Below are 26,882 nucleotides of genomic sequence, written 5' to 3' on the forward strand. Positions count from 1 at the left end.
TTTATTTAGGATAACAAATCATCACCTAGGTTATGGGTCCTTGTTTTGAGGGGAAAAAACAGCTCAAAGTTCACTTGGGCATAGGGGTGTTAAAGGATCTGCTTCGGATAGGATCCACCTATGTGTTGGTCACGATCCGTTTAGCTCCCGGATCCCTCGTCGGACGGTTTCAAAGCTCAAAGTGCTTTTCAGATCCTACTTTCTGAGTGGGTCACAATCCATTTGGCTCCCGGATCCCTTGTCGGACGGTTTCAAAGCTTAAAGTGCTTTTCAGATCCTACTTTCTGAGTGGGTCACAATCCATTTGAAATCGATCAGTCCATCGGAGTGTCCATTTTGTTTTTTTCATAGTTAATTTGGGGTTAGGCAGACCCCTACCTAAGGAGTGTGCATGTCTCCTGTTCTATTGTGTTTTGGTTTTTGTATTTCTTGTTCTCTTGTAGGGGTCCTCCTCGGCCCAGTTTCCTTTTTCTCTAACGATATTTCTCTGCCATTTCAAAAGAAAAAATTTGGGGTTAGGCAGACCCCTACCAGATATATTGAAGAGAAAAAAGATTACGAACGAGGATATGAGACCCCCGGCGAGTCTTCATATAGAATTACGCTTAAATCATTTGGAATACCATGGTAGTGTCCTAAGTTGTGCTTAAGTTGTACGCAATTAGGGCTCAAGAGCTAGGGGAAGGAAGAAGGGAGGGTCTCAACTCTCAAGTGAGTGAGAGAGAGAGAGAGAGAGAATATGAAATGTGGTTCTAAATGAAAAGTGAGAAAATGAAATGTGGTTTGTCATTTTGATAAGGTTTTTGAATGTTATAAAAACACACTTCATGAATATACATAAATTAATGAAAAGACACGCTCCATTCAGATCGAACCTTAGGATATGGATCTAATGGACATGATTTAGATCGAGTTGTTGTGCTCAAATCCCGTTTATTAATGTTCAGATCATTTGGATCCATCGACCATGTGGGTCCATTGACACCTCTACTTGGGCATTTATTCAAATGCAAAGGTGGGTTGGTTATTTCAATCAATATGCCATGATCACACACTATAGATCTAATCAAATTAATACTATAAATCTATTAATATAAGTATCTAACGATGCAAATAAACTAGAATACAAAAGAAGAAATTAAAATCTTATCCCGATCAGCCATAGCTGTGATCAATCAGGCTGAATCTTCTACTGTATCTCTAGTCTTATCTTTGGTGGGGAAGATCTCCTTTTGTCAGGTTAGAGGACAACAAAGACTCCAAGAGTTCCAGCCCAAATTAAAACTCTACTTGGCTTAATCTGTTTAATCAACTACACTAACTAAACTTAGCTAAGGCAGTTGAATTCGGTTACATTAATCATCCATCTCTCAATAGAGACGAGATGTACCGATTACCCTTATTTTCTTTACTAATCACTTTGGTCAATAGGTAATTCCAGTAAATTCACTTCATCGCATTCTACAATCCAGACCGTCGATCTTAGATCAATAATTGCCCACAAAAAGATCTTACCCTTTGTTCATTTTTGCAACTTGATACAGTTATTTGATACAAAATTTATCCTAGGTTAAAAAAAATGATGTATCAAAATAAGACAAACTATCATGGTTGGAAATTGGAATGCATAAATTTATGAGTGGAAATGCGACCCCTACTCTGAAGTACCCGAAATTGCCTAGTGCTCTGACGTACCATCCTAGTTTGCGCTGGGAGCCTGGGAATGTGACCATACCTAACATGTTAGAGAGGGTCCCACCTCCCCACATTAACAAAGAGAACAACTACACTAAAAGTCACATTTACAATCAACGGTAAAAGGTAGTTTTTGGGGTTAACCAAGAGGAGTACGTATGCCAAATCATGACCATTGATCTTGCATAACATCATGAAACAACACATACAGATCAAGGGCTTAGGATCATCCGATTGAGATGTTCTCAATGGCATTAGACCGGATTTATGGTTGCTGTGTGGATCAACAGATCTGATCACATAAATGAGGCAGATGTAGGGCCCAATAACTATAACTAATTAGATGGCTAGGATTACCTAATCTATTTATTTTTTTGTACAGTGATGATCATTTGGCCTGGTGGCATGAGAGAGAGAGAGAGAGAGAGAGAGAGAGAGAGAGAGAGAGAGAGGAATTGATATTGGCACTCCCTTAATCAAACCAAATTCTCGTATCATTTATCTCTTTTTTTTTTGTTTTTTCAAATGGGGCTTATTGATCTTCATCCCCTACACATTCCAGGCCTCTCTTGATCATCACAAGCAGCAATCCTAGAAGCAGACAATGAACAAAACCCAACTTCACTTACACTTTTTCTGGTACAAAACAACTGCTGAGACTTTTTACAATGAGCTATGGCCTCCTGAATAGAACTCTCCCCCTCTGAATTCACACTGTTGCTTCTCTTCAGCATTTGTAATCCATAAAACCCTTTTGAATTTCCACTTGAAAATGATGAACAAGAAGAGCTTGACATACTCAAAGATGTGGAAGATTTAGTTGCAGAATGCCTTTTAACCGCGCCCGAGAAAGACCTCCTATGACATCCACTCTCTTCATTCTCCTTCCCTTTGCCAATACTCCTCATCACATATCTTTCCCTTTGAATTTGCCCAAATGGGTTCTTTTTTGCCACCTTCATGTACTTGTTTGAGCACTCCTTAGCCTTTGAAACCACAAACTGATCACCATTTCTCGCCGCAACTGTACAAGATTCATCAGAACAACCAGATTTAGTGAAAAGAGACTTGAGATAAGCTGTAGAGGCCTTTAACTTGAGACCCAATGTGGAGTGCCTTATCAACTTGAGCTTTTTAGACCATGACTTATTCTTTGGATAATCGATGAAGCTCGCATCGTCGATCGCGCATTCATAGAAGTAGTCATATGGGTTTAGTTCTCTACTCACTTGGCAAGAATCAGAAGGTGAAATATTGCAAGATTCAAATGGGGTACTAGTAGTGGTGGAGAAATTTTCTACAGAGGACTCTGTTTTTGTGTCATGGGTGGTATTGGAGTTGTTTTGGAGGAGCTTTTCAACCATTTGTAAACGTGGAGGGAGGTGGAGTGGGAGGAGTTTGCCTTTGTAGAATAGTTCATCAGCTGGAGAGGTTGTGGAATCTCTTTCAATTGGGTTTGAAGACATTTGGAATTCAAATTCTCTTGTTTGGGGAGGGGAATTGATGGAGTAGCAAAAGAAGGTTGTGGAGCTTATGTCCATATCTATGTAGTCCTCTTCTGTTGGGTCGGATGAAGAGTTGTTTCTTTCCATCTCATGTGAAGAGACAATGTTAGAAACTAGAAAGGGTGAGTGAGCTCTTCACTTTTGATGGCTTTGGAGAGATGGGTTTGAAGAGAGGGAGGGGAGAGGGTCCTTTAAAGTGGAGATGGATGGAGCCAATTCAGAAAAGATTAATATGAATTGTTAGAAATTTGGAATGACCCAAATAACAATCATCATTTGTGGGGGATTTTTTTTCTCATGGGCCACTCTTTTTTACTATCTCTCAAATTTTTTGTGAGAGAGACAGATCTCAAAGGTGATTATGACTTGTTACTAGCTTAAGCACTCTTTAAAAGAATGGTTTGTAGAATGGAAGAATAGAGTACAGAACTAAAAGTAAGTTAATGTGTGCTATTTACCAGTAAAGGCTCAGCATCTCTCTACTTTGCTCATGTGGGTCTCACCTCCACATTCAATGGTGGGCAGCCGCATCACCAGACTGGCAAACAATGTGCATACATCGAATATATGGTGTATGTGCAATAAATTAAATTAGTTTCTTTGAAAATATGACCAGGGCGCACCACCTATTAGAGAGACTATTAATGAGATAGTGCATTGCTCGATAAAGTGTTAATAAATTTGCTTTTATGATTCCACATTTGTAAGTAATGAATTAAAAATGTGAGGAATAAACAAATTTTGCACATGAGATTCAATAAAAAAAAATTCGTTATAATGAAGATAGTATATCTACTTGTTAGCCTTCAATTCATGCACCAATCATGAACCAATCAGCCCTTGTCAGATAACATTTCCGTTATTGATATTCTTTTTTATAGACATATAAATATGAGGAATGATAAACTGAAGGACACCCTTGCAAAAGCCAGATACAAGGACACCCCATTGGTCCTTCTCAACAGAGTGCATTTATAAGAGCACCCTGGTAGATGTTTATTTTTTTTCCCCGCAGAGAGCCGCGCCCTTGAGTTTATCATTCCTCGTAAAAAAAAAAAAACACAGATACAAGGGCGCCCCCATTGGTCCTTCTCTGCAAAGTACGTTTTAAGGCCACTAATGTCACAGACAAATTTAAATTTAAAGCCTACTGATGTTGGCACTACCATGTTTTGATAATTGAACTAAATCAACTTGTCTTTTATTATTTAAACCGCTGTCAAAGGCTATTGCATTCCCAAAAAACTCTCATAAGCCAATTAAGAAGGAAAAAACAAGCTTAGTTTGTACAATTATTAAAACATGGTAGTCAATATCATTAGCCTATAGATAAAGGCTATTGATGTTGGCACTGCCATGTTTTGATAATTGTGCAAAACCAACTTGTATATTATTATTTAAACTGCTGTCCAAGGTTAAGGAAAAGACAAGCTGAGTTTTTGCAATTATTAAAAAATGGTAGTGCCAATATCAGAAGCCTAGATAAATTCTTCAACACCCGCCACTCCTCTGCAAGGAATTTGAATTTGAACTGAGCCCATGTCTCAAAACCTGGTTTTCTGAGCTTAAGCACACAAAAAAAGTAGGCTAAATCATGGAGAATAGCACCTCCGATAGAAACTAAGTCTCTCCTCTTTTCTTTATGTATACACCTATAACATATTGACATTCATCACAGACAATAATATAATAAACAAGTTTCCACCTTATCATATTTTCTTTTCACTCTCTTTCTGGATTCCAGGCTTTGTCTTTCTTTTAACATGTTCTGACGGGTGCTTTTTATCTTCTTCCTTGGACTTGTCTAAAGAGGAAAAAAAGGTGAAGAAGTTGTGTATGTTATGTGTTTGGGAACTATTATTGTTTTTATTTTCACTGTGGCAGTTGACATCCGACATCTCTTGGTGGGTAACAATGAGGCAATCCATCCCATGTTCGAGGCTTTTTTTTGTCTGAGGTTTTATATGATAAGTGGGGCCTGTGTACGTGAAGAAAAATTACAGTGTGGCCCACCTTTTTGGATGATCTAAACCATTCATTTGCTGCAAAAATCTTCTCTATAGGATGATCCTAACCATTAGATTTTTGGAGGTTTCTATACAGAGTTTTTTTTTTTTTTTCCGAGTCCTTCACTTTTACACCAAATATATTTGAGGGTTTGGATAATCCTCAGATAAGATTTTTGGAACACAAGTTATCTCGGGGGAGACCAACAAATGATGACTAAGATCATCCAAATAGGTGGGCCCCACTGTACTTTTTCTGTGGAGCCACCATATAATATCTCACTCTAATTAAGGTATGTATAGTTGCTGTAAGGTTGCATATTTCATGAGTTTGGTGTAATTCAAGTCGAAGGTACAAAGACAAACATTTCACGGTTTTCTTTGTACTTGCATATAAACACAGTGTAGCATATACTCAAATATGCACGGAAGTTCAGATGTCAAATCATAGCCGTTGGATTTGTGGACAAAATATTTGAGGTCACAGGTTCGATCGCAGCATAAGGATCATAGAATTGGACGAGAACGCCTCTAGCATTGTCGAGTGGGTGCACGTGACCATCAGTCCGAGCCATCCGATCAATAGAATGATCTCAACCGTCTGATTGGTATCCTTCTTGATGGAACACTGTCCAAAACTTGTGTTGACAGTTGAAAATAGGCTGTTGGTTCCGGGACTCTTCGACAAACCTTCAGGCCGGAGTCTAGGGAAATGAATCTTATACAATAGATTCATACATGGAGGAGTTTGTTTGAAGATACGTTTTGAAGCAAAAGACCAAATTTGGCTAAGGCATTAGCTTCGAAGTCTATTCAGGGGACACAATCAAGTTTTGGGAGGATGAGTGGTATGTAGACACCCCTCTAAAAGAGGCTTGGGTGAAAGATAGTATGGAGAGGGGGAGAGGGGATATCATGGAATATTGTATTCAGGAGGAACCTCTTTGATAGGGAGATAGAGAGGTGGCAGGTCTCTTAGAAAGGATGTTATCCTCCTACATAAAGAATTCTGCCCCTTCGTCAGTGGCTAGAGTGTGGAGCATACTAGCCCCCTAAAGGTTTCTGCATTTGCTTGGACCACTGTTCTGGACAAAATTCTCATCGTGGAGCATCTACACAGAATCGGAATATGTGAATAATAGATTTTGTGCGCTATGTGTAGAGGTACGAGAAATTGTAGACCACATGTTCCTCCACTGCAGAACAAGAAGGTATGCGTGGAGCAAGCTTCTTGGTAGATTCGGTATAAATTGGGTGTTTCCGTCCAAGCTTTCTAAGCTCTTGGAAAATTGGTTGTGCATTCTATGGCGGAATCTTGAGGCAAAATCTTATGGAATGTTACATTGTTGGCTATTATTTGGGTATTATATATAGAAAGAGAGAGACACAACGTATTTAGGGTTCTAATAAAGACTCCTCAATATCTCTTCATCAAGGTGATAGCACTGACCATTACATGGGTTAGTGCTCTTCCTAGCTAGATTCAAATCCATCTCAATGGACTTATGGTGGGGGTGGAAGGAAGTTTGCTTTAGTGGGAATCAGAGGCAAATCGTGGCACAGTCACGAGATGCGCCCATGGAAGGATATTTTAAGATGAACTTTGATAGCTCTCGCTTGGATAATCCGGGGCCGGGAAGAGTAGGTTGCCTTCTTCGTGACCACAGGGCAATACCTACTAGGCGTTCTCAGACCTCATTGAGATTGCAGACTCTAACGAGGCGGTGGTAAGAGCCGTTTATTTAGAGGTGCAACCCGAGGTACCCATTTTCTGACCCAACCCAAGGAACAATTTCCTCAACCCGACCCAACCCAATTTTCATATTGAATTGTGTTTTGACCATCTAAATATGTTGGCCCCACTTGTACTTCTGCTGCCGGTATTTTTCCTCAGAAAATACGCACGGATATCATATAATTCATCTAATTAAGACACTAATGGATCCAGTATAGAAAGTCAGAAATGAAGGGTCAATGATATAGTGATGCACTGGTTTCAAGTTAAGACACTAATGGATCCAATATAGAAAGTCGGAAATTAGGTGCATAAATGTAGATTGAACATGACCGAGAGTGCAAGTGCCAAGTGGCATTCTATAATTTAAAATTTTAGAAACAGTACACAGGTCAGTGTGTTTGTATAAATATATAATGCACCAAGTATCAACCATTATGAAGCTTACTTGTCCATCTTGCATTGATCCCCTTCTCAATATCAACAGTTTTAACTATTAAAAGCCTAAAAGTAAAAGACCAAACGTCTAAAACCGTAAATATTTTTAAAATTTGAAAAAAAAAAAAAACTTAGAACAAAATGATCGTGTTACAATTGGGGTCGGGTTGCCCGATACCCCAATCCGACCAGGCCTGATTTTCAGTCGGGTTATAAAATCCCAACCCGCAACCCAACTCAACCCGAAAAAAGTCAACCCAACCCACCCAAAAATCGGGTTGAACCCAACCCAAGTTGCACCCCTAATTGAGGTATAAGGTTGATTGACCACAATATCATGGTTCTGGTTATAGTGGAAGGGGATTCACTCAATATGATAAAATAGTTGAAGGGGGTCTCTCCCCCATCCTTGGCAGTTCACACAATGGATTGAGTGGAGGAATCTTCCATTTCCTTCCATCATGTTAGAGGATTGGCAAACGTTGAGGCAGATGGACTAGCAAGGGAGAGAGCCTCAACGGTGGCATTGGATATGTTTAATTTTCTCCCTCCTTCACTTGAGCTGTCATGTACTTTTTTATTTCTTTTCCCTTCGTGGGTTGTAGATTGATCATCTCGATGGCAGGGCTAATCCCCAGTCCTTTCTCTTATTAATCCAACTCTCTGTGATTCAAAAAAGAAAAGAAAAGAGTAGGCCACTGGTTGGATGGAAATGGGCCATCTGATCAGTGTTTAGAGCATGGCCCATTGATTGGATCGTTCAGATTGATAGACGTATGCACTGATTGTGTGCAGAGATCATTTATACACCGAGCTTTGGTGCACATGGTTCCTCAACTACAACAATGTAGCATCAAGGGTGGCACTATAAATTGGCCCATCGGAGAATCTACAAAGCTGAAAAAGACAGAGATTTTGGCTTCTCCGGTCGGTAAGAGTTAGTGACCGGTAGGCTTCGATATTGAATAGGCGGGGTATCGATGCTGGATATCCTGGCATTCTCCGGGGTCTATGTTACTGCAGAGGAACACACTGCTTGTACTTCACCTGAACAGATTAATGGCTCTTTTGCCAGTCAATTTTGGTTTGGCTTTTGGGGGATTAAGCCCACTTGGTCTTGTTTCTCATGGTGTAAACATGTAAGCCCTTGGATAATGATGGTGGCCTTCCAAATGGGTAACATTTCCCTAGTGCTAGAGTAACAACATCTTTTAAATTCATCAAAGATGGTGGGACAAAGTTGTGGTTTGCAAATAAGATATTTTCTTCCCCTCATCTTTCCATGTGGTTCTTGTACTTTGGAAGGAGAAACTTAATTCCCTTCAGCATCAGGTGGCCCAGCCCTCCCCACTTGGGATCAAGATATGGTCTTATTCCCCACAACCACAACAATAAACCACTGTTACATCTGACTTTTGAGCTTGCTTGGCATTTCGCCCTACAGTGGCTGCGGTGACTCAAACTCCGCCCACATACTGATAGTGGAGAACTCATTATCATCAATTTTTTCCGCCACTACATTTCTTCGATTTTTGCCTACATTTTGATAGTTAAGAATCTATTTTACATCAATACAGGTATGAGTGTCGGAAATCGACACGGGTATCGAGTATCAGATTTGGCAAACCTCAAAAAGATTGATTTGTAGATTCACCAAAATATTTTAATCAATCGTCAAATTTTATTTTTTTATGTAATAACATAGTTATAACAAGTAATATATTAAAAATTTTAATAGGTTCACAGATATTATGCTTTATTTACATCGACGAAATTTACTATTATGATGGGTAAAAACTCAAAATTAATAGGATGGGTAAAACTCAAAACATATGGTAATTGTAAAGTTGTGGTAGCAGTATTTAGAAATAAATGGATAAAGGAGATCATGTGTCTCTGTGGATCTAAAAGTATTGGAATCCAAGACGTGTATGATAGGGTACTTAGCCCATTTCGAAGAATCCATGTAACATGGTTAAGAATACGAGACTTCAATAGCCTTGATTGTTTGTTATCACCATACCACCGATGACTGTCACTAACACTCATTAAGATGGGAGAAAGAGTGAAAGCCTGGTTACTGCTAAACAGATTTGGAGTCTGTATTTGAGTGCAGTTAGTGGCATGGTTTTAAATTTTGACCGAAATCTAAAATTTCGGATTTCGATGGGGACTGAAACTGAAATTCCGAATTTCGCCAATTACAAAATTTCGGAATGTCGGTCCAAAATTTCAGAAATTTCGGGAATTTCGGTCCAAAATTTCGTTTTACTGCCAATTTTTTTAATAAAAAAAAATTGCTACAAAATTTCGGCCAAAATTTTTGGAATTTCAAACCCAAATTTCGGTTTTCTGTGGGGTTCGAAACGGTTACCGAAACTGAAATTTTAAACCATGGTTAGTGGTTGGTGTGGCAAAGTATACATTGGAATGTTGTGCTTTGATTTTTCTGTACGGGCATTGGGCAGTGATAAATTAATCTCCAGAACTTCAGCTTTCAACCCGTTTTGACCGGTTATAAGCTTCACAGCCGGTAAAAAGTTGGCTCGTACAGAACGACCATCTTCTTCTTTTTTAACTTTTTTTCCTTGGTTTTATTTTTGACTTTTCATGTTCGTCCATCTCTTCAAAAATCAGACCACGAAGAGGGTGGATTATATCCCTTCCTACTTATCTTCCCTAATCTGTCCTTCGGATTTGGTTATGAGGGATAAGGTTTCAGGGGTCAATGGGAAGCATAGAAGTAGAGGGTTTTGGGTTAGGATTTGGGAGAGAGTGGCAATACATGGAGGAGAAGAAGAGGGTTTTCGGTTTAAAGATCAGAAATGGAGATACAAATAAGAGAAGAGGGTTTTGGGTTTAATGATCTCATTTCGGTGTTCATCAAGGCTCCTTCGTTGTATTTTTCTGGAATGATTTGGATATTGATGCACAAATAGCTGTTGGTGAGAAGAGGAACGATAGACTCTTTGGCGACGAACTTTCTTTTGTGGCTTTTTCATATTTTTTCTTTTGGATGCTTTTTTTTTTCTCTCTTCTTTTTTTCTCGTCATTTTCTATTTCGTCGTTTCCTTCTTGTAATTGTCTTTTCTTCGATTTGCTTTCTTTCATCTCCGTACATTTCCTTGATTAGCATGCTGATTTTGTTCACGCCTTCAGCAAATCGTTGTTGCTATTCTATCATTTTCAGATACTTTCATGTTCTGAAAATCATAGTGCAGGGAATCCAAAATCTCCAAAGATGTATTCATGACTCAGGACTGACTACTGTGATACCAATTGTTACGAACCCGAATCGGTTCGTAACAGATTTAATCTTCTTAGAGGGAAGATCAGCCTCTTGATCGAGGGAAGGATCATTCTCTTTTTGTGCACAAGACACACTTTCTCGAACAAGTTTTCTTTATTGATTTTAGAAAGAAAACATACATATTATTTATAGAAAAACCCTAATCTAGATAACCATAATCTCTAAGAGTCCTACCCAAATCAAACAACAATGAAAGCAATCTCTAAAAACAACAAAATCAAAACTAATTTATTTTACTCTGAGTGGGACCCATAAAGCATGTAACAAAGGAGGTTAGGGTAGGGTTTATTGGAAATGGAGATGCAAAAGAAGTGAAGAAGAGGGTTTTGGATTTAGGGTTTCTTGATCTTCCTATGGGAAGGGGGTTAGGGTTCGGGTTTTGGAGAGAGCATAAATTGGAGAATTTGGGGGAGGAGAAGGAATGGAGAAAGTGGAGAGAAGAGGGTTTTGAGTTTCCTGAAAAAAATTGCCATGAGAAGAGGTTATGATTGCTGAAGCAAAGTTCACCGAGAGAGAGAGAGTCATTTTCCCCGGTTGTAAAGCTGATAAACTTTCCCAGTTTATGCCAACCGATTGTAAGTGATAAATTCACACCATCATTTCGGCATTCACCCCTTTTTAGGTCCTGTTCGTTTAAGATTATTACTGTAATAATCTTAAACGAAGGGGACCTAAAAGGGGGTGAATGCCGAAATGATGGGGTGAATTTATCACTGCCCAAATGAACATACACGGCTTTTTGGATAGCTAAAGTTGGCTGCAGGTAACGAATCTATAAATCCAAATTGGATGATAAATACATAAATAGAAAAGAATCCAAAAAAATAGATTAAATAAATAGGGTGATGATAAATTCGCACCCTCTGACGGATGATGCGCACCATTTAATGTAACTTGACGATAAAAAGCATTAAAAGTCTGACGCTTTTTGAAAGCATTTTTGACGTCCAGGGGTGCTCATCATCCTCTAGGGGGTGCGAATTTACCACCTCCCACTAAATAAAGAAAAATCTAAATATCCAAATCTATTTAAATCAAATCCATTCTATTTATATTTATATATAGCTTTTCACGGCCTTGGAACTTGATTCAAGAGTACTTCATAAAATGATGAAAATACCCTTTTAATGAAACCTATATCTCTCACACCCAAAGTCCAAACTCAACCCAAGTCAGATATCTTGATCTCTCCCAAAACAATCTTGAAGCTCACGCTTTTGTCGTAGTGGTATCATCCATATGCTCAACCTCAATCTGTGTTGCATAAGGAACTGAAGCATCTGGAACAGGAAAAATTAAAGGACTCTCTTCTGATTTCAGAGGTCGTGGTCTTTTCCTCATTGGTGCTGCATATTGCAAAGAAAAACCCACTTGCTGCTGTCAGAAAACATAAAAGAACCCACCGTTTAGAAATACTCACAGCTAGAAATTTTGATTAGTTGCTTCAGATTTGGGCTTTAGGCAAGAGACTTGAGGCAGAGAAAGAGGAAATGAGGGTTAGGGGAATTGGGTGTGGGAGGGAGATTGGACAGGGGGTTTAGGGGGTTTATTGAAAGGGTATTTTCGTCATTTTATGAAGTACTGTTTTTCCCCATCAAAATTATTCCTTATTTGCAAATTAGATTACTTAACTTAAATCTTATTTGCCTGTTAAGGCCACTTTTAAGAAGCCATTAATTAAGAAATAAACTTAGGGACTGATATCTACACTGATATATTTTGATAATGGCACTATTCATTTGGTTTACACTCTTCTGATTGAATGTTGATAGCATGTGACACCAGTAATTAAAAAGGTGCAAAACAAAGTGAGTAGTGCCCTTATCAAAACATCACAGTATGGATGTCAGCCCCATAAAACTACTTTAACTATTATTTGCATATAGGGATTTGCTTGCCAATTTTGCATAAATCCATTTTGCAGCTCACTTTTTCAGGAGAGAACAGCCACCACCTCATATGAATAAATGAATAAGACAAAATCTGCTACGAGGTGTCTGCTCTCTTTTGAAAAACTGAGCTGCGAAATGCCTTTTATGCGAAATTGCCTAGTTTATGGATCAGATGCATTTGTGTAGAATCATAATTGTTCTAATTGGTGTTTCATCTCACTTCCTATTTCAAGTTACATAAAGATGAAAGAAAAGCTTACTAGCTGAGGAATAATGGGTGCCACCCTCTTCTCTGGAATGGGTAGAGACTGAGGAGTCAAAGAAAGAACTTCCTATTGACATGCTCCGCTTTTGGCTCTCATGAGATAGTTTAGACATTTCTATTGACATGCTCTGTGTTTGGCGGGCTTGAGAGTGTTTCTCCAAAGCCTTAAACTTCCAATCCTCCCTCCTCATAGAACTACGCTTCACTAGGGGTGCCCGTACAGGTTCTTTACCTTCAAGCATGCGTACGGCTGCAGACATTGCGGGCCTTAGACTAGGAGATGGGTTGGTGCATAAGAGAGCCAAACTCAGAATCCTTAATGCCTCTTCCTCTGAGTAGTGTGATCCTAGGCTGGAGTCAACTAGTTCTAGGAGATCTCCCTGCTCTTGTAAGACATAGGCCTGCATTTAAACACATGAAAAAAAGATAATATTAGCTTATGATTGGTTTTCATTAGTTATACTGGGCAAGATAAACAAGGAGCAGAAGAGCTCAGTGCTTATCCGTGTACTAGGGGTGAAATCCCTGGCTCGATTTTTGGAAATTCAGGTTGAGCTTTTACCATAATTCGGTTGTGTTCGGGTTGATTCCAGTTCAATTTTTAGCGAAACCTCAACCCGACCCGACCCCAAGTTCACCCTTACTGTGTACAATGCTCTTACTTTCCTTTTCAACAATGTGATCCAAATACATATGTAATTTTAGTTCTGGACATGGTTCACTTCATAAACTCGATATGACATAAAATCCATAAGATGCTAGAGGAGAGGAGGGTTAGCAGAAACCGGGTAGAGTTGGATAGGTTGTCAAGTCAGAACATTATTTGTTTTTCTGTGTTTTTACGTGTGACGAATGGAGGTTACAGAAGAAACATAAGGAAGCAGTTATTCACACTTGGGCATAATCAACAAAACTGTGGCACTTTCTAAGATAGAAAAGAATGTTGTGTGTTTTAGAAGTGTCCACCCAAAATTTGTGAAGAAAGATTCATGCTTCGTGGTATGAGTTGACGGAAAGCTTGCTTTACCCAATCAAGAAGATAAACAAAGTCCTCCTTTGGCATATAATTTGCATTGCCCTTCCCACTGACAATCTCCAACAATACAACTCCAAAGCTGTAAACATCTGCTTTATCGGTCAAGTAGCCCCTCATCGCATATTCAGGAGCCATATATCCGCTGAAAAATCATAAAGGAAACTATTACATCGTAGTAATGTGCTCTACTACAGCCCTAACCAAATGACATCCAGAAAACTAGTGGGAAATTATGAAGTGAAACAACTCACATGGTTCCTGCTATTCGAGTACTGATATGGGTGTTTTCTTCTTCATCCAGTTTAGCCAAACCAAAGTCAGATATCTTGGCATTAAGATCCTTATCAAGCAAAATATTGGTTGCCTTGATGTCCCTGTGAACAATCTTCAGCCGCGACTCTTCATGGAGATAAGCCAAACCCCTAGCAATTCCCAGGCAAATTTTACACCTTGTTGGCCAGTCCACTTTCAAACGATATTCCTCACGACCTATAAATGACTCAGTTCTGATTACCTTTCGTGTCATAAATCATGGGTCAAAATCAACAAGGACACAATTGCATGGTGTATTCCGAAAGTAGTTTAGTACAAGAGTACAGCAGCTTACCAATCAGTGCACGAGCAACACTATTATTTTCCATGTATTCATATATTACCAATAACTGGTTTCCTTCCACACAGCATCCGTAAAGCCTAACGAGATTTGGGTGCTGTATAGCAGATATCATGCCAATCTCATTTATGAACTCACGGTTCCCTTGCTTTGACTTTGAAGAGAGCTGCTTGACTGCGATTATTGTACCATCTGACAGTATACCCTAAGATCATATGCAAGGTGAACTTTAGCCCCATTAATTCCATAAAGGTATAAGAAAACAAAACTTGAGAAATATCTAAGAAATTGCAACTTGAGGATGAAAAATATCATAAATTTAGTTTCAGGGTCCACAATATTACCTTGTAAACAGGCCCAAAACCGCCTTCACCTATCTTATTTGCAGGGTTGAAGTTATTGGTGGCAGCTTTAATCTGTTTTAAGCTGAAGTAACCCGTCAGTAGCTCTAGGCCTCTGAGTTCTGCCAAAGATAACAGTTAGTAAGAAGTTTGAAGATGATTAAATATTATCTGCAAATGAAGTGAATATTTTGTTTCTTCAAAAATTTCCATGCTGACATCCAAAATAGCAATCATAAGATGGCAATTTTAAATTCTGAAGAAACTAGAAGCACCTTGGATCTAATTCTAATCAAAAGGGACATTAGTGATCAATGTGTAATTCACAGATAGCATGGACTAAAGTGATACACACTTGTAATGTTTAATTTAATAAAATAATAAAGGGTTATGGCCGTTGTGAACAGGAGAATCTCGATGTCACTGCAAGATAAATCATCTTTCCAGGGCTTATCCTTGGGTAAGTGTGAGGTAAATCTATCATGGACACTGCAATATAATAAAATACCAACCTCGTGGTCCCCTTGAGGGATACAGTTGCATTATCTAGTATGCATGGCACGTGAAACATTACCCTCTTCTATGATTAAATGGTTGAACCATCCATCAATACTAGACGGCCACTGAATCAATGCATCTATTGACGTTAAAAATACATGGACATGTGAGCATGTGCATGCAAATACTTCTCCAAACCCAAACTTCAGCTGTTTATGCTAGATTAAAAGAGAAAATGACACAAGTACGACTTCTAAAAAGGATGCATCTATCTAGATATTAGAGTTAAGAGGTACTACCCTCCCTTGTGCAGATGTCAATTACAATTGTATCCCTACCGAGGACTAGTAGGATCCCTATTAGCTTCTGAACTTTAAGGAGGAAATCTTTCCATATGCCTGTATATCTTCTGTGATTTATGAGCTTAACAAGCGAACACTAGTTAAATATTTCTATGTCATAATAATGTAAACCCTCAAGGAAGAGGAAGCTATATACTGCTTGCATATCTCATACAGTGAAATATGCCTGACAAAATGAATGAAATACCTAGACTACCCATAGTGAATAAAAGGACTCAAATACCCTCACAAGAATAGATTTTACAGGATATGTACATCTACACCTAACAAATATAGTTTGTATATACTTCTAAATAAAATGTTACTTTTATGGTTATCTGGAAACATTGCATTGCCCAGTTTGATGAAAATGGCAACTCAAAAAATAACAAGGTAGTTAATATTTCCGATGCTATCTTGCAGAAAAAAATATGATATTGTGAATATGCATGGATCTTAGTGAATGCTAATAAAGAGAAAGCTCATAAGCAACTTTCTTTCCAAGCAAAGTCCCTTCCAAGAATCAGCTGCAAAAAAAGTGATTGGAGGAGAATTTCATAGAACATGTGCCCATGTACTATGAATATTATAAAAGCATGACTTGATTCATTGCCTTACCCTTGTCTTCGAGACCTTTTCCTCCCAAGCAACCTTTCATCCAAAGACATATGAAAATCAATATGATGACTATGCAGGAAGAAGCAACGATACCGACAATAGCTCCCACAGATAACCTGCTTTTGCCTGTATCCGGACGAAAGTCTGCAGGGAGAAGATCACATATCATGAAAAGGAAAAAGAAAGAAAAAGAATCTAGGGCACATTTGCACGTGCACCCAGATACGCCTTTAGATCATCTTACTTGGTGTCACTGTAATAGCTGATATAAGAGGTCCATATACACCCGCATCTGGAACTGAAGTAGTCCCTTTTCCCGCCCAGTATAAGTGGATCTCCAAAGTGTTACTGGTTACATTTGTATTAAAAGTAATACTGATGCCCCGACCAGGCCCACCAGCTTTATCCTCAATGTTGAAATCATTTAAAACTTTTTGGCCCTACAGGAAGTCAAAGCAACAGAAAAGAAATGGATATGAAGATTACCTGGTACAGGAGTAGAAGACTTGTAGAGAAGAAATGGATATGAAAGTTCTAGACAAGAAATCAATCCACCACCTGAATTGATAAGTCAAATACGCGCTTCCCATTGCTGCTAAAGGTTTGATCATTTGTGAACATTATTTCAGCGAAATGGAGTTCTACTTTATAATTGCCATTCTGCAAACAGAATCCATAGTACTTGAGGGAGAGAGGGGCGAGGCGAGCCGTCGTGTACAAGCCTGGATTACCATCGGTCCTTGTAAGTACAGTTATGTTTGTTGTTCTGTAGACCCCGTAGGCATCCATGAAGTCCCCTGTACTGCTATAAGCCCATTTGTCAAGTTCAGTAGAGTAGAATGTTGATGGCCCCCCCTCTGTTGAGTCATCTTCATATTCGTTCCCGTCAGTAGCCAACATCTGACCTCCACAATTTATAAACAAGGAATAGTCTGCAAATATTGTGGAATCCATACATTGTCATTTTTGTATATCAATGTTCATCAATTACTCATTAGAGAGTTAAGCTCATAAATTACAAAAGATATACAATTATTGACTTAGTGATTGCTGGAACATTGTCCGATAAGTCTTAACCACAGATTAACCCGATAAGTCTTTCTGGACTTGGGTGTGTCAGATGACGTAATGGGGCCAAAACCAGTTCAAATCTGGTGAGACAATTGTTGACTGAGCAATTTCTGGAACATTGTCCTCGGTGGACATCAAGTTAAAATTATAACTTCATGTTTCTTACATAGGGAAGCCCCAAAATCCAAAATCTCTACTTACATGTTGCTTTTCCTGGGCAAGGGAGGTTCCTCTGTAAGCACTTAGCAAGTCTACAAAAAGGAAGAAGAAATATTCATTTATTTTTATTTTTTTTCGTTTAGGACAAAATAGAAAGGTGGTAGGCATTGTCAGCAGGTCAGAATGTATATTAGTAGTAAGATTGTAGAAGCTTACGAGCTGTCGTTTGTAGATGAGTAACTGGCAACCAAGTTCCTATAAGTGACAAGAGTGGGAGGTCCATGAAAGGGGAAAAAAAAAGAAGAAGAAAAGAAAAGAAAGATCCAGGTAAGGATGGAAACCTAAAAGAAACAAAGCATGGAAAATGAGTGAACTTACACACTCCCTTGTGAGCACTGGGTTTGATGTGGGCCGGTAAAATTGTTGCCAGATAAGTCACTGCAAGACAGAATGGCAGAGCAACATGATGATAATTTTCACAGTGGAAGAATTTCCTTTTATTTTTTTTAGGTAAGCCAGGATCAACCATTCAGTATAGACACAAAATCTCATCTAATTGAGCAAGAGGCTCAACTGCCAATAAAGGAATACTAACTCCAGCAGGAGTTTTGAAAGGACTACAATATTCTTACAAGAGAGTTCAACCTTACTAATATTTAGGCAAACAGAATCAATGCAAAATCTTACTGTAAAATGAAATATTTTTCAAACTTCAAAGCCTTTAGTACACAATACATACAAGCTTTGTGTGCTTTGTAAGATCCACTGAGGTATAACTCCAGTCAGCATATTATTAGTCAGGTACCTATGTCAGAAACAATGTCATTTCTACCTTAGTACCTTGTAATAAAAAAAGTAAAGAAAGCATCATTATGAAGGTAAGGAGTTTGATTTATATATGAAGCAAAATTATCACATCTTATGGGAAAACAAAAAGGATATCTATAAGATTGTGAATGTAGGGATTGTAGATCAAAAATGTACTTCTCACATATAATTTAGTGATGCTTGCAGCTTGTTAAAGGTGTCTGGAAGTTGGCCAGTCAAGTTGTTAAAGCTCAAGTCTCTGCAAGAGAAAAATATCATAAAAACAAATCCCTGCCAAGATTATCTCCACAGAACAGTAGGTTTTAGTAGTAACACATGGTTTATGTGCGGTGCATAAAGGTGTGTTATAGTGTAACTTGTGTTATTAACATACTTTAAAATTTCCACCGAAACTGACCCAAAATTACCGTAATGTTTCTGTTTTCATCCTGACGGAAACAAATACCAAAACCAAAACACATAACAAACCAAAACCGCGTGTATTAGTATAAAATATCAGTACGTGTTAGATATTTATATTTATATGAATTGAATGTGAAATGTGGTGTATGTATTATGTATAAATATTTATATTAATTATATGTCAAATGTGATATAAAGTGAATTATAGGACACACGCAGCAACGGATGCCACAAGGTGTTCGATGTTATTAAATGATTATGGATGGTTGTCGTTCTTATATGATAGTTTCTAAATGTGTATTTGTGCATTATTCTAGCATTTCCTGATTATTTGCACGTGTTTCCATACACTCACGCAATTTTACAACATTTTCACCGAAATTTCCAACCGATCCCGAAATGTTTGTGTTTCTTAGGCGACTAAAACTGAAACCGAAATTTAAAACCTTAGTTATTATATCGGTTGGTAATTAGGGCTGTAACTTATTATGAAAGGTCATAATACCTATGTTACAAGGTTCATCGGTTCTCTTGGTTCGGGTTCTGGTTCCCGATTCTCAACTTTTATACAAATCTGATTCATTACAAGTGGGCTTCTTCGGTTCACTTCTATGTGGAAGTTTGGTATGCTGTTTCATTTTCATTGGTTACATTTAAGAAAACCATTCAAATGCTTAAATTCCTGGGAAAATGCAGGTAATCAAACAATCGGAGTAATTTGCACCAAAGAATACCTAGCCATCATTGCAAGGTAGAGGAATTTATGAACTCGAAAATGTAAAGAGGTCCTCCAAAGGAACTTACAGTGTTTTAAGATTTGTCATGTTGTTACCAATATATTCTGGGATTTCACCAGAAATTAAGCAGTTCCTTAGTATCCTGCAGCATACAACCAGACAATGCACTTCATGAGATAACTAAAAAACATAGTTTGATGTAGGTATGCCATGGAGTTGGTATATCCATTTAACCCACAATCTCTGCATGTTTGTCAGATTCTGCAGTGGAGGGAAAACTGCACTGGGTCCATTCAAGTCAGATACCCTCCTGAAAACAAAAATACATCAAGTCCAATACACACAATTCATATTATTCTGCTTACATAGTTCGTTAGAAATCAAATGTAAATATGTAATACCAGTAAACTAACTAAAAGAATCACGAAAAAATGTGGAAATGTGGAAGGTTATCTCACAGCTGAGTTAAAGTTTGCAAGAGAGAGATGCTAGCAGGAATGGGTCCCTCCATAGATGTGCCTTGCATATCTCTGCATTTGTTTAAAATCACTGTACGGATAAAAGTCATTTTATAGTGGCAATTTTTCTGGTACATACAAATCAAATGAAGTACTTACAATCGACCGAGTTTCGTCCAGTTCCCGATGAAATCAGGAATCCTCCCATAGATATCATTCCCATCTATCCTACTGTAAACAGGAACTGAATTTAAGAACTCGTTTATCTCCAAAAACAAAAACAAAACCAATCAGAAGAGTTGACATACAAATCAGTCAAGTTTATCAGCTTGCCATACGTCTCAGGCAACATTCCTGTTATGTTATTTGCAGAAAGAGTGCTGCAAGAGTAAAAGGGGGAATTGATTCATGGATGTCGTCAAAAGAGTAGCAAAAGAGAATTGTTCCACCAATCACAGAGAAATTTCGCAAGTAAAGTCTGGTATATGGCATACACATAGGCTTGTAGTGTGAATAAAGTACACACCATAAACTGCATCATTCCTCCCAAAAAGAAAAAAAAATGCTATGGTCAGTCTGGGGTGCCCAACCCAAATATATTTTGGGTGTGACACAATAATTTTACTAGAAATGTGTCAGGTGCCTTACCAATGCAACATGTTACACAAGGCCCTTTAAACCTGTGAAATACCAGGCTAGGTCCCACCCAGTCCCATAACTAGGAGGGCCCGTACTCAGGTCCGTAACTGTTAAAGTATAATAGATTAAAAAACGCCTTCTCCAACAGTTCAAGCTTTTGGAGTAATCCGTAGTTTGACGGAAACATACCACCACACTTCTCCATTCGCCATCCTCGGCAGCCCACTCTGTGACGGCTTTCACTCTGGCCTTTTTCCCAGGTAGCCCTTCCATGACTTGAACACAGGACGTGATGGCTACTCTAATACCAAATGTTAGGTGACTTACCACTACGCGAAAAGCTCTAGAGCTGATGGAAGGCGTTACGCAAGGCCCTTTAAACATGTCCCATGCCAGGCTGGGTCCCACCCAATCCCATACCTAAGCGGCCCCCACTCATTACCGTAAAATAATGCACGCAGGTTGAACACCAAAATTACCACACAAATTGCACCCAAAATTCAAGTGGATTGAACACCCAAATTGACCATGAGGTAGTTATTTTCTTTTTAGTCTTTTCTTTGGTTTCTTTTTACTTGTGTTAGGTACCTTACCAATACGCCAAAAGCTCCAGAGCTGATGGAACGCGTTAGGCAAGGCCCTTTAAACCTTCCCATATCAGGCTGGGTCTCATCTAGTGCCATACCTAGGCGGGCCCCACTCAAGACAGTAGCATTCCACCACGCTTCCGCATCCGTCGTCCTCGGTGGCCCATTTTGTGACGGCTTTCACTGTGGCCTTTTTTTTTTCTAGGTAGCCCTTTCCACAAGTCGCCCCTTCCGTGACTCCAACACAAGACTTGGTGGCTACTCTAAAACCAAATGTAGGGTACCTTACCAATACACCAAAAGCTTCATAGCTGGAGCTGATGGAACACATTAGGCAAGGCCTTTTAAACCTGTCCCATACAAGGCTAGGTCCCACCAGTCTCATACCTAGGTGGGCCCCCACTCAGGACTGTAACACCCTGACAACAATGACCGTCATGTAAAGATAACTCGGTCATTGCTCAAAGAGGGAAAGGGCAGTGACAACAATAAAGAGTCTTACAATCTTTCTAAGCCAGTCAAGTTACCGAGCTCTGGAGGAAGAGGTCCTTCAAGTTGGTTATCATCCAAAATCCTGCAAAACCCAATTAACATTTAATGAAATGTCTATCTATTTGCCTAAACAGATAAAAGAATTCAAGTGTTGCAAATGCGCATACAGCTCCTTGAGCGTGGCGATTTCTCCAAAATTATTTGGAATTGTCCCGGAGATGCGGTTTCCCAAAAGGCACCTGCAATGTACGAGTAGTTTCAGTTAGGGACATGGGTTGAAGGATTGAATGCTTAATGCAAGGAAGTTTATAGAGATGAAGAAGTTTACAGATGGACGAGAGGAAGAGAAGCCCATATAGCAGGGATGGATCCGTTAAGGTTGTTAAGAGTGAAATCACTGTTACACAAAAGAACCCTAGCATTAAAAGCTTTTCAAATCCATGCTCCTCCCCAACTTTTCAAATTAACGGCTGAAGAGGAGAAAACACAGAAAATTTTTAATACCCTTGGTGGGGCCGGTGAATTGATATATTCACCCCCCTTTCTTAATGGGGCCATCCCATCTATTGTATTTATGACTACTCTTTTTCCCATGTACTATGCTATTTATGACTGGATTTAAATTCCCGTTAATTTGAGTCAGAATGACCAAATTTCGGCTGAAATCTAAACCGAAATACCCAACCATAATCCGAAATTTAAAACAATGTTTATGACTACTGGGGTTGGTTTAGGAAAGAAAAGGGAGTGAATATATCATCTCCCACTGTTTAGATACTTTCAAAGGCTATTATATATATTTTTTAAAAATACATGTATCTATACGCAATATCATATAATTTATATATATATTTTTAAATCACTAGGGCTCACTTTGTTCAAAGATCTAAGCCGTTCATTTTGCATAGCCACAACTTAAATAAGATCAACAAATCAATAGTTTGGAACTTTGGATCATCCAAATAGGTGGGTCCCACTACTTTTATGTGCACGTATATAGCCTTCCTATTGTCTAGACGAACATGGTCATAAGAATATAAGTGAAATGATAAATACGCCCCTTTCCATTACTTGAAACACACGGGTGCACTTTATCTATGATTGCAAAGAGGCAGTTGTACATCTCATGGGAAGAATTGAAGGGACCTAATTGTCATCGTACACTGCACCTAGGTGTCCCAAGTAATGAAAAGGGGCGCATTTATCATTTCACTTTTTTATCTGTGAACGTTTTCTGACTTGCATTTTTATTTTAAAAGCTTGTATAAATAGATGCTTTTTAAGAGTGTCGTTGGATCAAATATCAAGGGGTACTTCTGTTGTACCTGTCGTACCCCTTGCACTGGACTTCACGCTTGGGCACTATATAATTTCTTTTATTTGCTAACCTTTCATTTATCGGGGAGGAGCGTTTATTTGTGTGCTCCATCCATAGCATGGCCTAGCTAATAAGGAAGTGAGATTGAATTATAAGGTCTCTTTCGGTCTAAAGACAAACAAAATTATATTGAATTACAATAGAGAGCTGACACTCACACTTCCCCACTCCACTTCATCACCTGACAATCACCAAACACATACGACACACATCCACATGCATTGATTTTCAAATTATATTTATCTTTATTACTTTGTATAAAGACCAATTTTCAAATTAGACTTTAACCAAGATTTATATAAAAAATTTCTCTTTGACAAAAACAATTCCCATAAGGCAATGAGTAGCAAGTTAGAGAAGTTCAAAATAGAGCTTGGAGCACCAATACATATTATAAATAACAATCTGAAGTTCACAAAATAAATGTAAGTTGGAATGAGAAGGGTCATTCTAATCATATGAAAGTATAGATGATTGATGAAGGCTAGTTAAGAACTTACATTTGTTCGAGGAAGCTAAGCTGTGAAAAGTCTTCAGGTAGTTCTCCAGTCAGATTCTGACCCTTGAGCCAACTGAAGTCCAAAGAAGTGAAAATTATAGTAAGCACCTTAATCACACAATCAATGTAATGACAGGATTTCAAGAAAATAAACTTCTCTCAATCCACTTTAAACTTCTCTCATTGGTTATTAGGGTTCCCAAAACAATCAATAAAGCAAAGAAGTTCAAGATAAATAGGAGAGAGAAGACCAAAATAAGGGGTGCAAATAACATCTTTAAAAGGGTTTTTGTTAAAAGCCTTACATGCTTGTGATGTGGCAGACAGTTGAGCTTTGGTACGTACAATCGCATGTGATATTCCTCACAATGTGTTTTCCTTCGATTGAGTTCCACCCTCCTTTCCCACTGCATGGATTTACATTGAAATCCCAACCCCTCACCCCTAATTTCCTTTGTATTTGTTTAAGCACCTCAACTGTATATTTTCCACAACAGTAATTGGTTAATTTGTAATATTCATCTCCTCCTCCAAAGTAAAATTTGTAGTTACTTAAAATGACTGAAATACGCCTGTTTAGAGGTTGAAATTCCTAAGAGATGCCATTAATTTTATATGATAGCAACTTAAGCAACTCCAGAAGAACAGCTGAGGAAAAAGGTGGAATTTGTAAGATTTGAAGCTATAAAATTTGAACAAAAATAGAGCTTTCTATCACCTGAAACAGAAAATTTTAAGCGCGATACAAGTTCAACCAAAAAAAAAAAATCTTTTAATCTCATCAAACAACCTAAAAATACAGAAATTTTGATCAAGATCTTTTACCTTCTAGGTCAGGTAGCTTTTGCGCTTCGGATCTAAGCTCTCCAAACCAATGCAAACCTACAAAGAATAGGATAACAACAAAATAGACATTCCAAATGGCAACAATTTGTTTCATCTCTCCCAAACAGAAAGAGAGAATTTTCATGAAGCTTATTTCTCATGTTTTGGACGTAGGAATTTGCTAAAAAGGGAGTCAACATCTCATGTATTTGTCTTTTGAAGTAAGATTATTATTAAAATAGAAGAAGAGCAAGTTGCATGGTTCTTAATTATTAGATGAGAAATTCTTTTGAAACTGTCAATAGTCAATGAAACAGAGCTCAGAATAAGAAAAACTATATTAAAATGTGCCTGCCCTTTTAATAATTTAAGCAAAAGTGTTAAGCTGGAGTTACGTGAACGCAGCCCTAACATAATCCTTACTACCAAAAAAAAAAACGAGAATCTAAAGATTTTCGGGGCAGGATCTTTAGCGAAAATTCCATATGGGTCCAATACATCTTTCACAAATCTCCCCCTACATTTTTTTATATACTAGTTTTTTCGTCATTTCCATCCCTCTTACATACCAGTCCAAAGAATAATGCCACGTGATGCTCTTCAGCTTTTCAGATTCACCCTAGGGGTGGCAACGGGGCGGGTCGGGGCCGGATGTTGGGGTCCCCTTCCCCTTCCCCTCTGCGGGGATGGTGGGGAATCCCCCTCCCCTCCCCGCGGGGAATATCTAATCCCCTTCCCCTTCCCCTTCCCCTTCCCCTCCCCGCATCCTTCGGGGACAAAATCCCCGCCCCGCCCCCTCTTTGGAACCCAATCAAACCAGCAAACAGAGCTTCTTTCTTCTACGTCCATTACAGACAATATTGTGATGAATGCTATGATTCTATTCATGTGATCAACAAACAGATGGACAAAATCAGAAATGCATGGATGAGACAACAAACATAAATAACAACAGGACCTCATTTTTCAGCAATTTTCTGCATAAATTATGGAATGATAAATAGGAAATGAGCACCAGGATTACCTTCATTAACAGACAGCCAATGTGCAAAAAGTAACTATTTCAGTAGTCACAATGAACTTTAAAAGTCCATAAGTGGGCGCTCACACACGCAAAATAATGTTCATTAGTTCATTCTGTATAGCATGTTAACCCCCAGATGAGCATGAGAAATGAGAATGGAGAAGAGAACAAAATCAACAAATGACTTATTTCTTTAACTGCAATTCAGTCTAGTGCTGACATGAAACAAATTTCTAGTAGCTAAATTTTTCTTGTTGAAAATTAAAACCTGCAATCCAACCCTAAAATTTTGTTGGCACTACGATTTTTTGATAATTGCATACACTCAGCGTCTCAGGCTCTCAGCTTGTCTTTATTATTTCAACATCTGTGAAAAGGTTATTATAGTTCCCAAAATGCTCTCAGAAGCTAATTAAAAGGAAAAGACAAGCTAAGTTTATGTTTGGGGGAATCTTGTAGCCGATCCACAGAGTTTCTAGTAGTTTTCCTTAAAAAAAACACTTAAAAATTTACAAAAAAATTGCATTGATTAGCGGGGCGTAGCGGGGCGGGGCGGGGCGGGGCGGGGACAACTCCATCCCCTTCCCCTTCCCCTCCCCGCACCGGGGAATTTTTATAATCCCCTTCCCCTTCCCCTTCCCCTTCCCCTTTCAAATCGGGGAATCCCCTCCCCAAACGGGGCGGGGCGGGGCGGATCCCCGCTTTTTCGGGTGAAATTGCCAGCCCTAATTCACCCTCACCATCTGTCATCTCGGTGACTTTCTCCCTTTCCCCACCGCCCACTTGGTTTCACCCAACCTGTTTGGGTCCAGTTGGTACAGGCCGGGCCTGGAATTTTACGGGTCACAATTTGGTGAACCCGAACCCCACATGTACGGGCCGGGTGCACCCGAGGGTCACATGTGTTGTTTTGTTTTTGTTTTTTTTGCTGTTTTCATTCCCACACTATGATAGGATGATCCAAACCGTCCATGTGATGGGTCATAATGTAAATAGGTTGTGCCCAAAAAATCATTTCCATAGGATGGGCCTAGCCCTCTAATCTGTGGAGGAACTGCATATTATTATTTATAGATTTTATTTATAGAAACCTCTATAGATCTGAGGGCTAGGATCATCCTATGGAAATGATTTTTGGGGACAACCTATTTACGTTGTGTTCCATCACATGGACGGTACAGTACTTTCTGAAAAATACGATACTATAAATGCTTACACCATATAAAATCTCGATCATTTGGGTTTTTATGGGCACCCACAAGTCCACCCCGCCAGGCCTAGTTTTGATGGGACCCTTACGGGCCGGTCAAATTTCAACGGGTCAATATAATTTAGTTACGCAAGCAGGGTGGACCCGCGGGTCCATGTCACTTTTTGCCGGTCTAGACAACATAAGCCACTCTACAAAAACAGCTCAAATATCTTTAACTTCTACTAATTTAAAATTAATAATAATATTGATAGTACCCCCTTTCCTCTCTGCCTGCTAC

General features: G+C 38.8%; 2 protein-coding genes across 2 annotated transcripts; both read right to left on the bottom strand.

Moving 5' to 3' along the window:
* Positions 1–1,899: 1,899 nt before the first annotated feature.
* LOC143848810 (putative membrane-associated kinase regulator 4) lies at positions 1,900–3,392 on the bottom strand. The gene has a single exon (XM_077357875.1). The coding sequence runs from the start codon at positions 3,285–3,287 to the stop codon at positions 2,238–2,240; it is 1,050 nt and encodes a 349-aa protein (XP_077213990.1). The 5' UTR covers positions 3,288–3,392; the 3' UTR covers positions 1,900–2,237.
* Positions 3,393–11,740: 8,348 nt separating this feature from the next.
* On the bottom strand, positions 11,741–22,128 carry LOC143847846 (putative LRR receptor-like serine/threonine-protein kinase At1g53440). Its single transcript, XM_077356637.1, has 22 exons — positions 21,995–22,128; positions 21,834–21,905; positions 21,677–21,748; positions 20,257–20,328; positions 20,108–20,179; positions 19,949–20,020; positions 19,729–19,800; positions 19,558–19,632; positions 18,515–18,589; positions 18,263–18,328; positions 17,902–17,961; positions 17,740–17,778; positions 17,566–17,615; positions 16,852–17,225; positions 16,538–16,733; positions 16,294–16,437; positions 14,840–14,958; positions 14,490–14,700; positions 14,134–14,371; positions 13,874–14,024; positions 12,842–13,247; positions 11,741–12,035 (listed from the first exon to the last, which is right to left on the bottom strand). Exons 4-22 carry the CDS (start codon positions 20,298–20,300, stop codon positions 11,899–11,901), a joined length of 2,601 nt encoding a protein of 866 aa, XP_077212752.1. The 5' UTR covers positions 20,301–20,328; positions 21,677–21,748; positions 21,834–21,905; positions 21,995–22,128; the 3' UTR covers positions 11,741–11,898.
* Positions 22,129–26,882: the final 4,754 nt, after the last annotated feature.

The sequence above is a fragment of the Tasmannia lanceolata genome, unplaced genomic scaffold (assembly GCF_043159265.1).
Source record: "Tasmannia lanceolata isolate RefF3 unplaced genomic scaffold, GAP_Taslan_0.1 ptg000016l, whole genome shotgun sequence".
Lineage (NCBI taxonomy): Eukaryota > Viridiplantae > Streptophyta > Magnoliopsida > Canellales > Winteraceae > Tasmannia > Tasmannia lanceolata.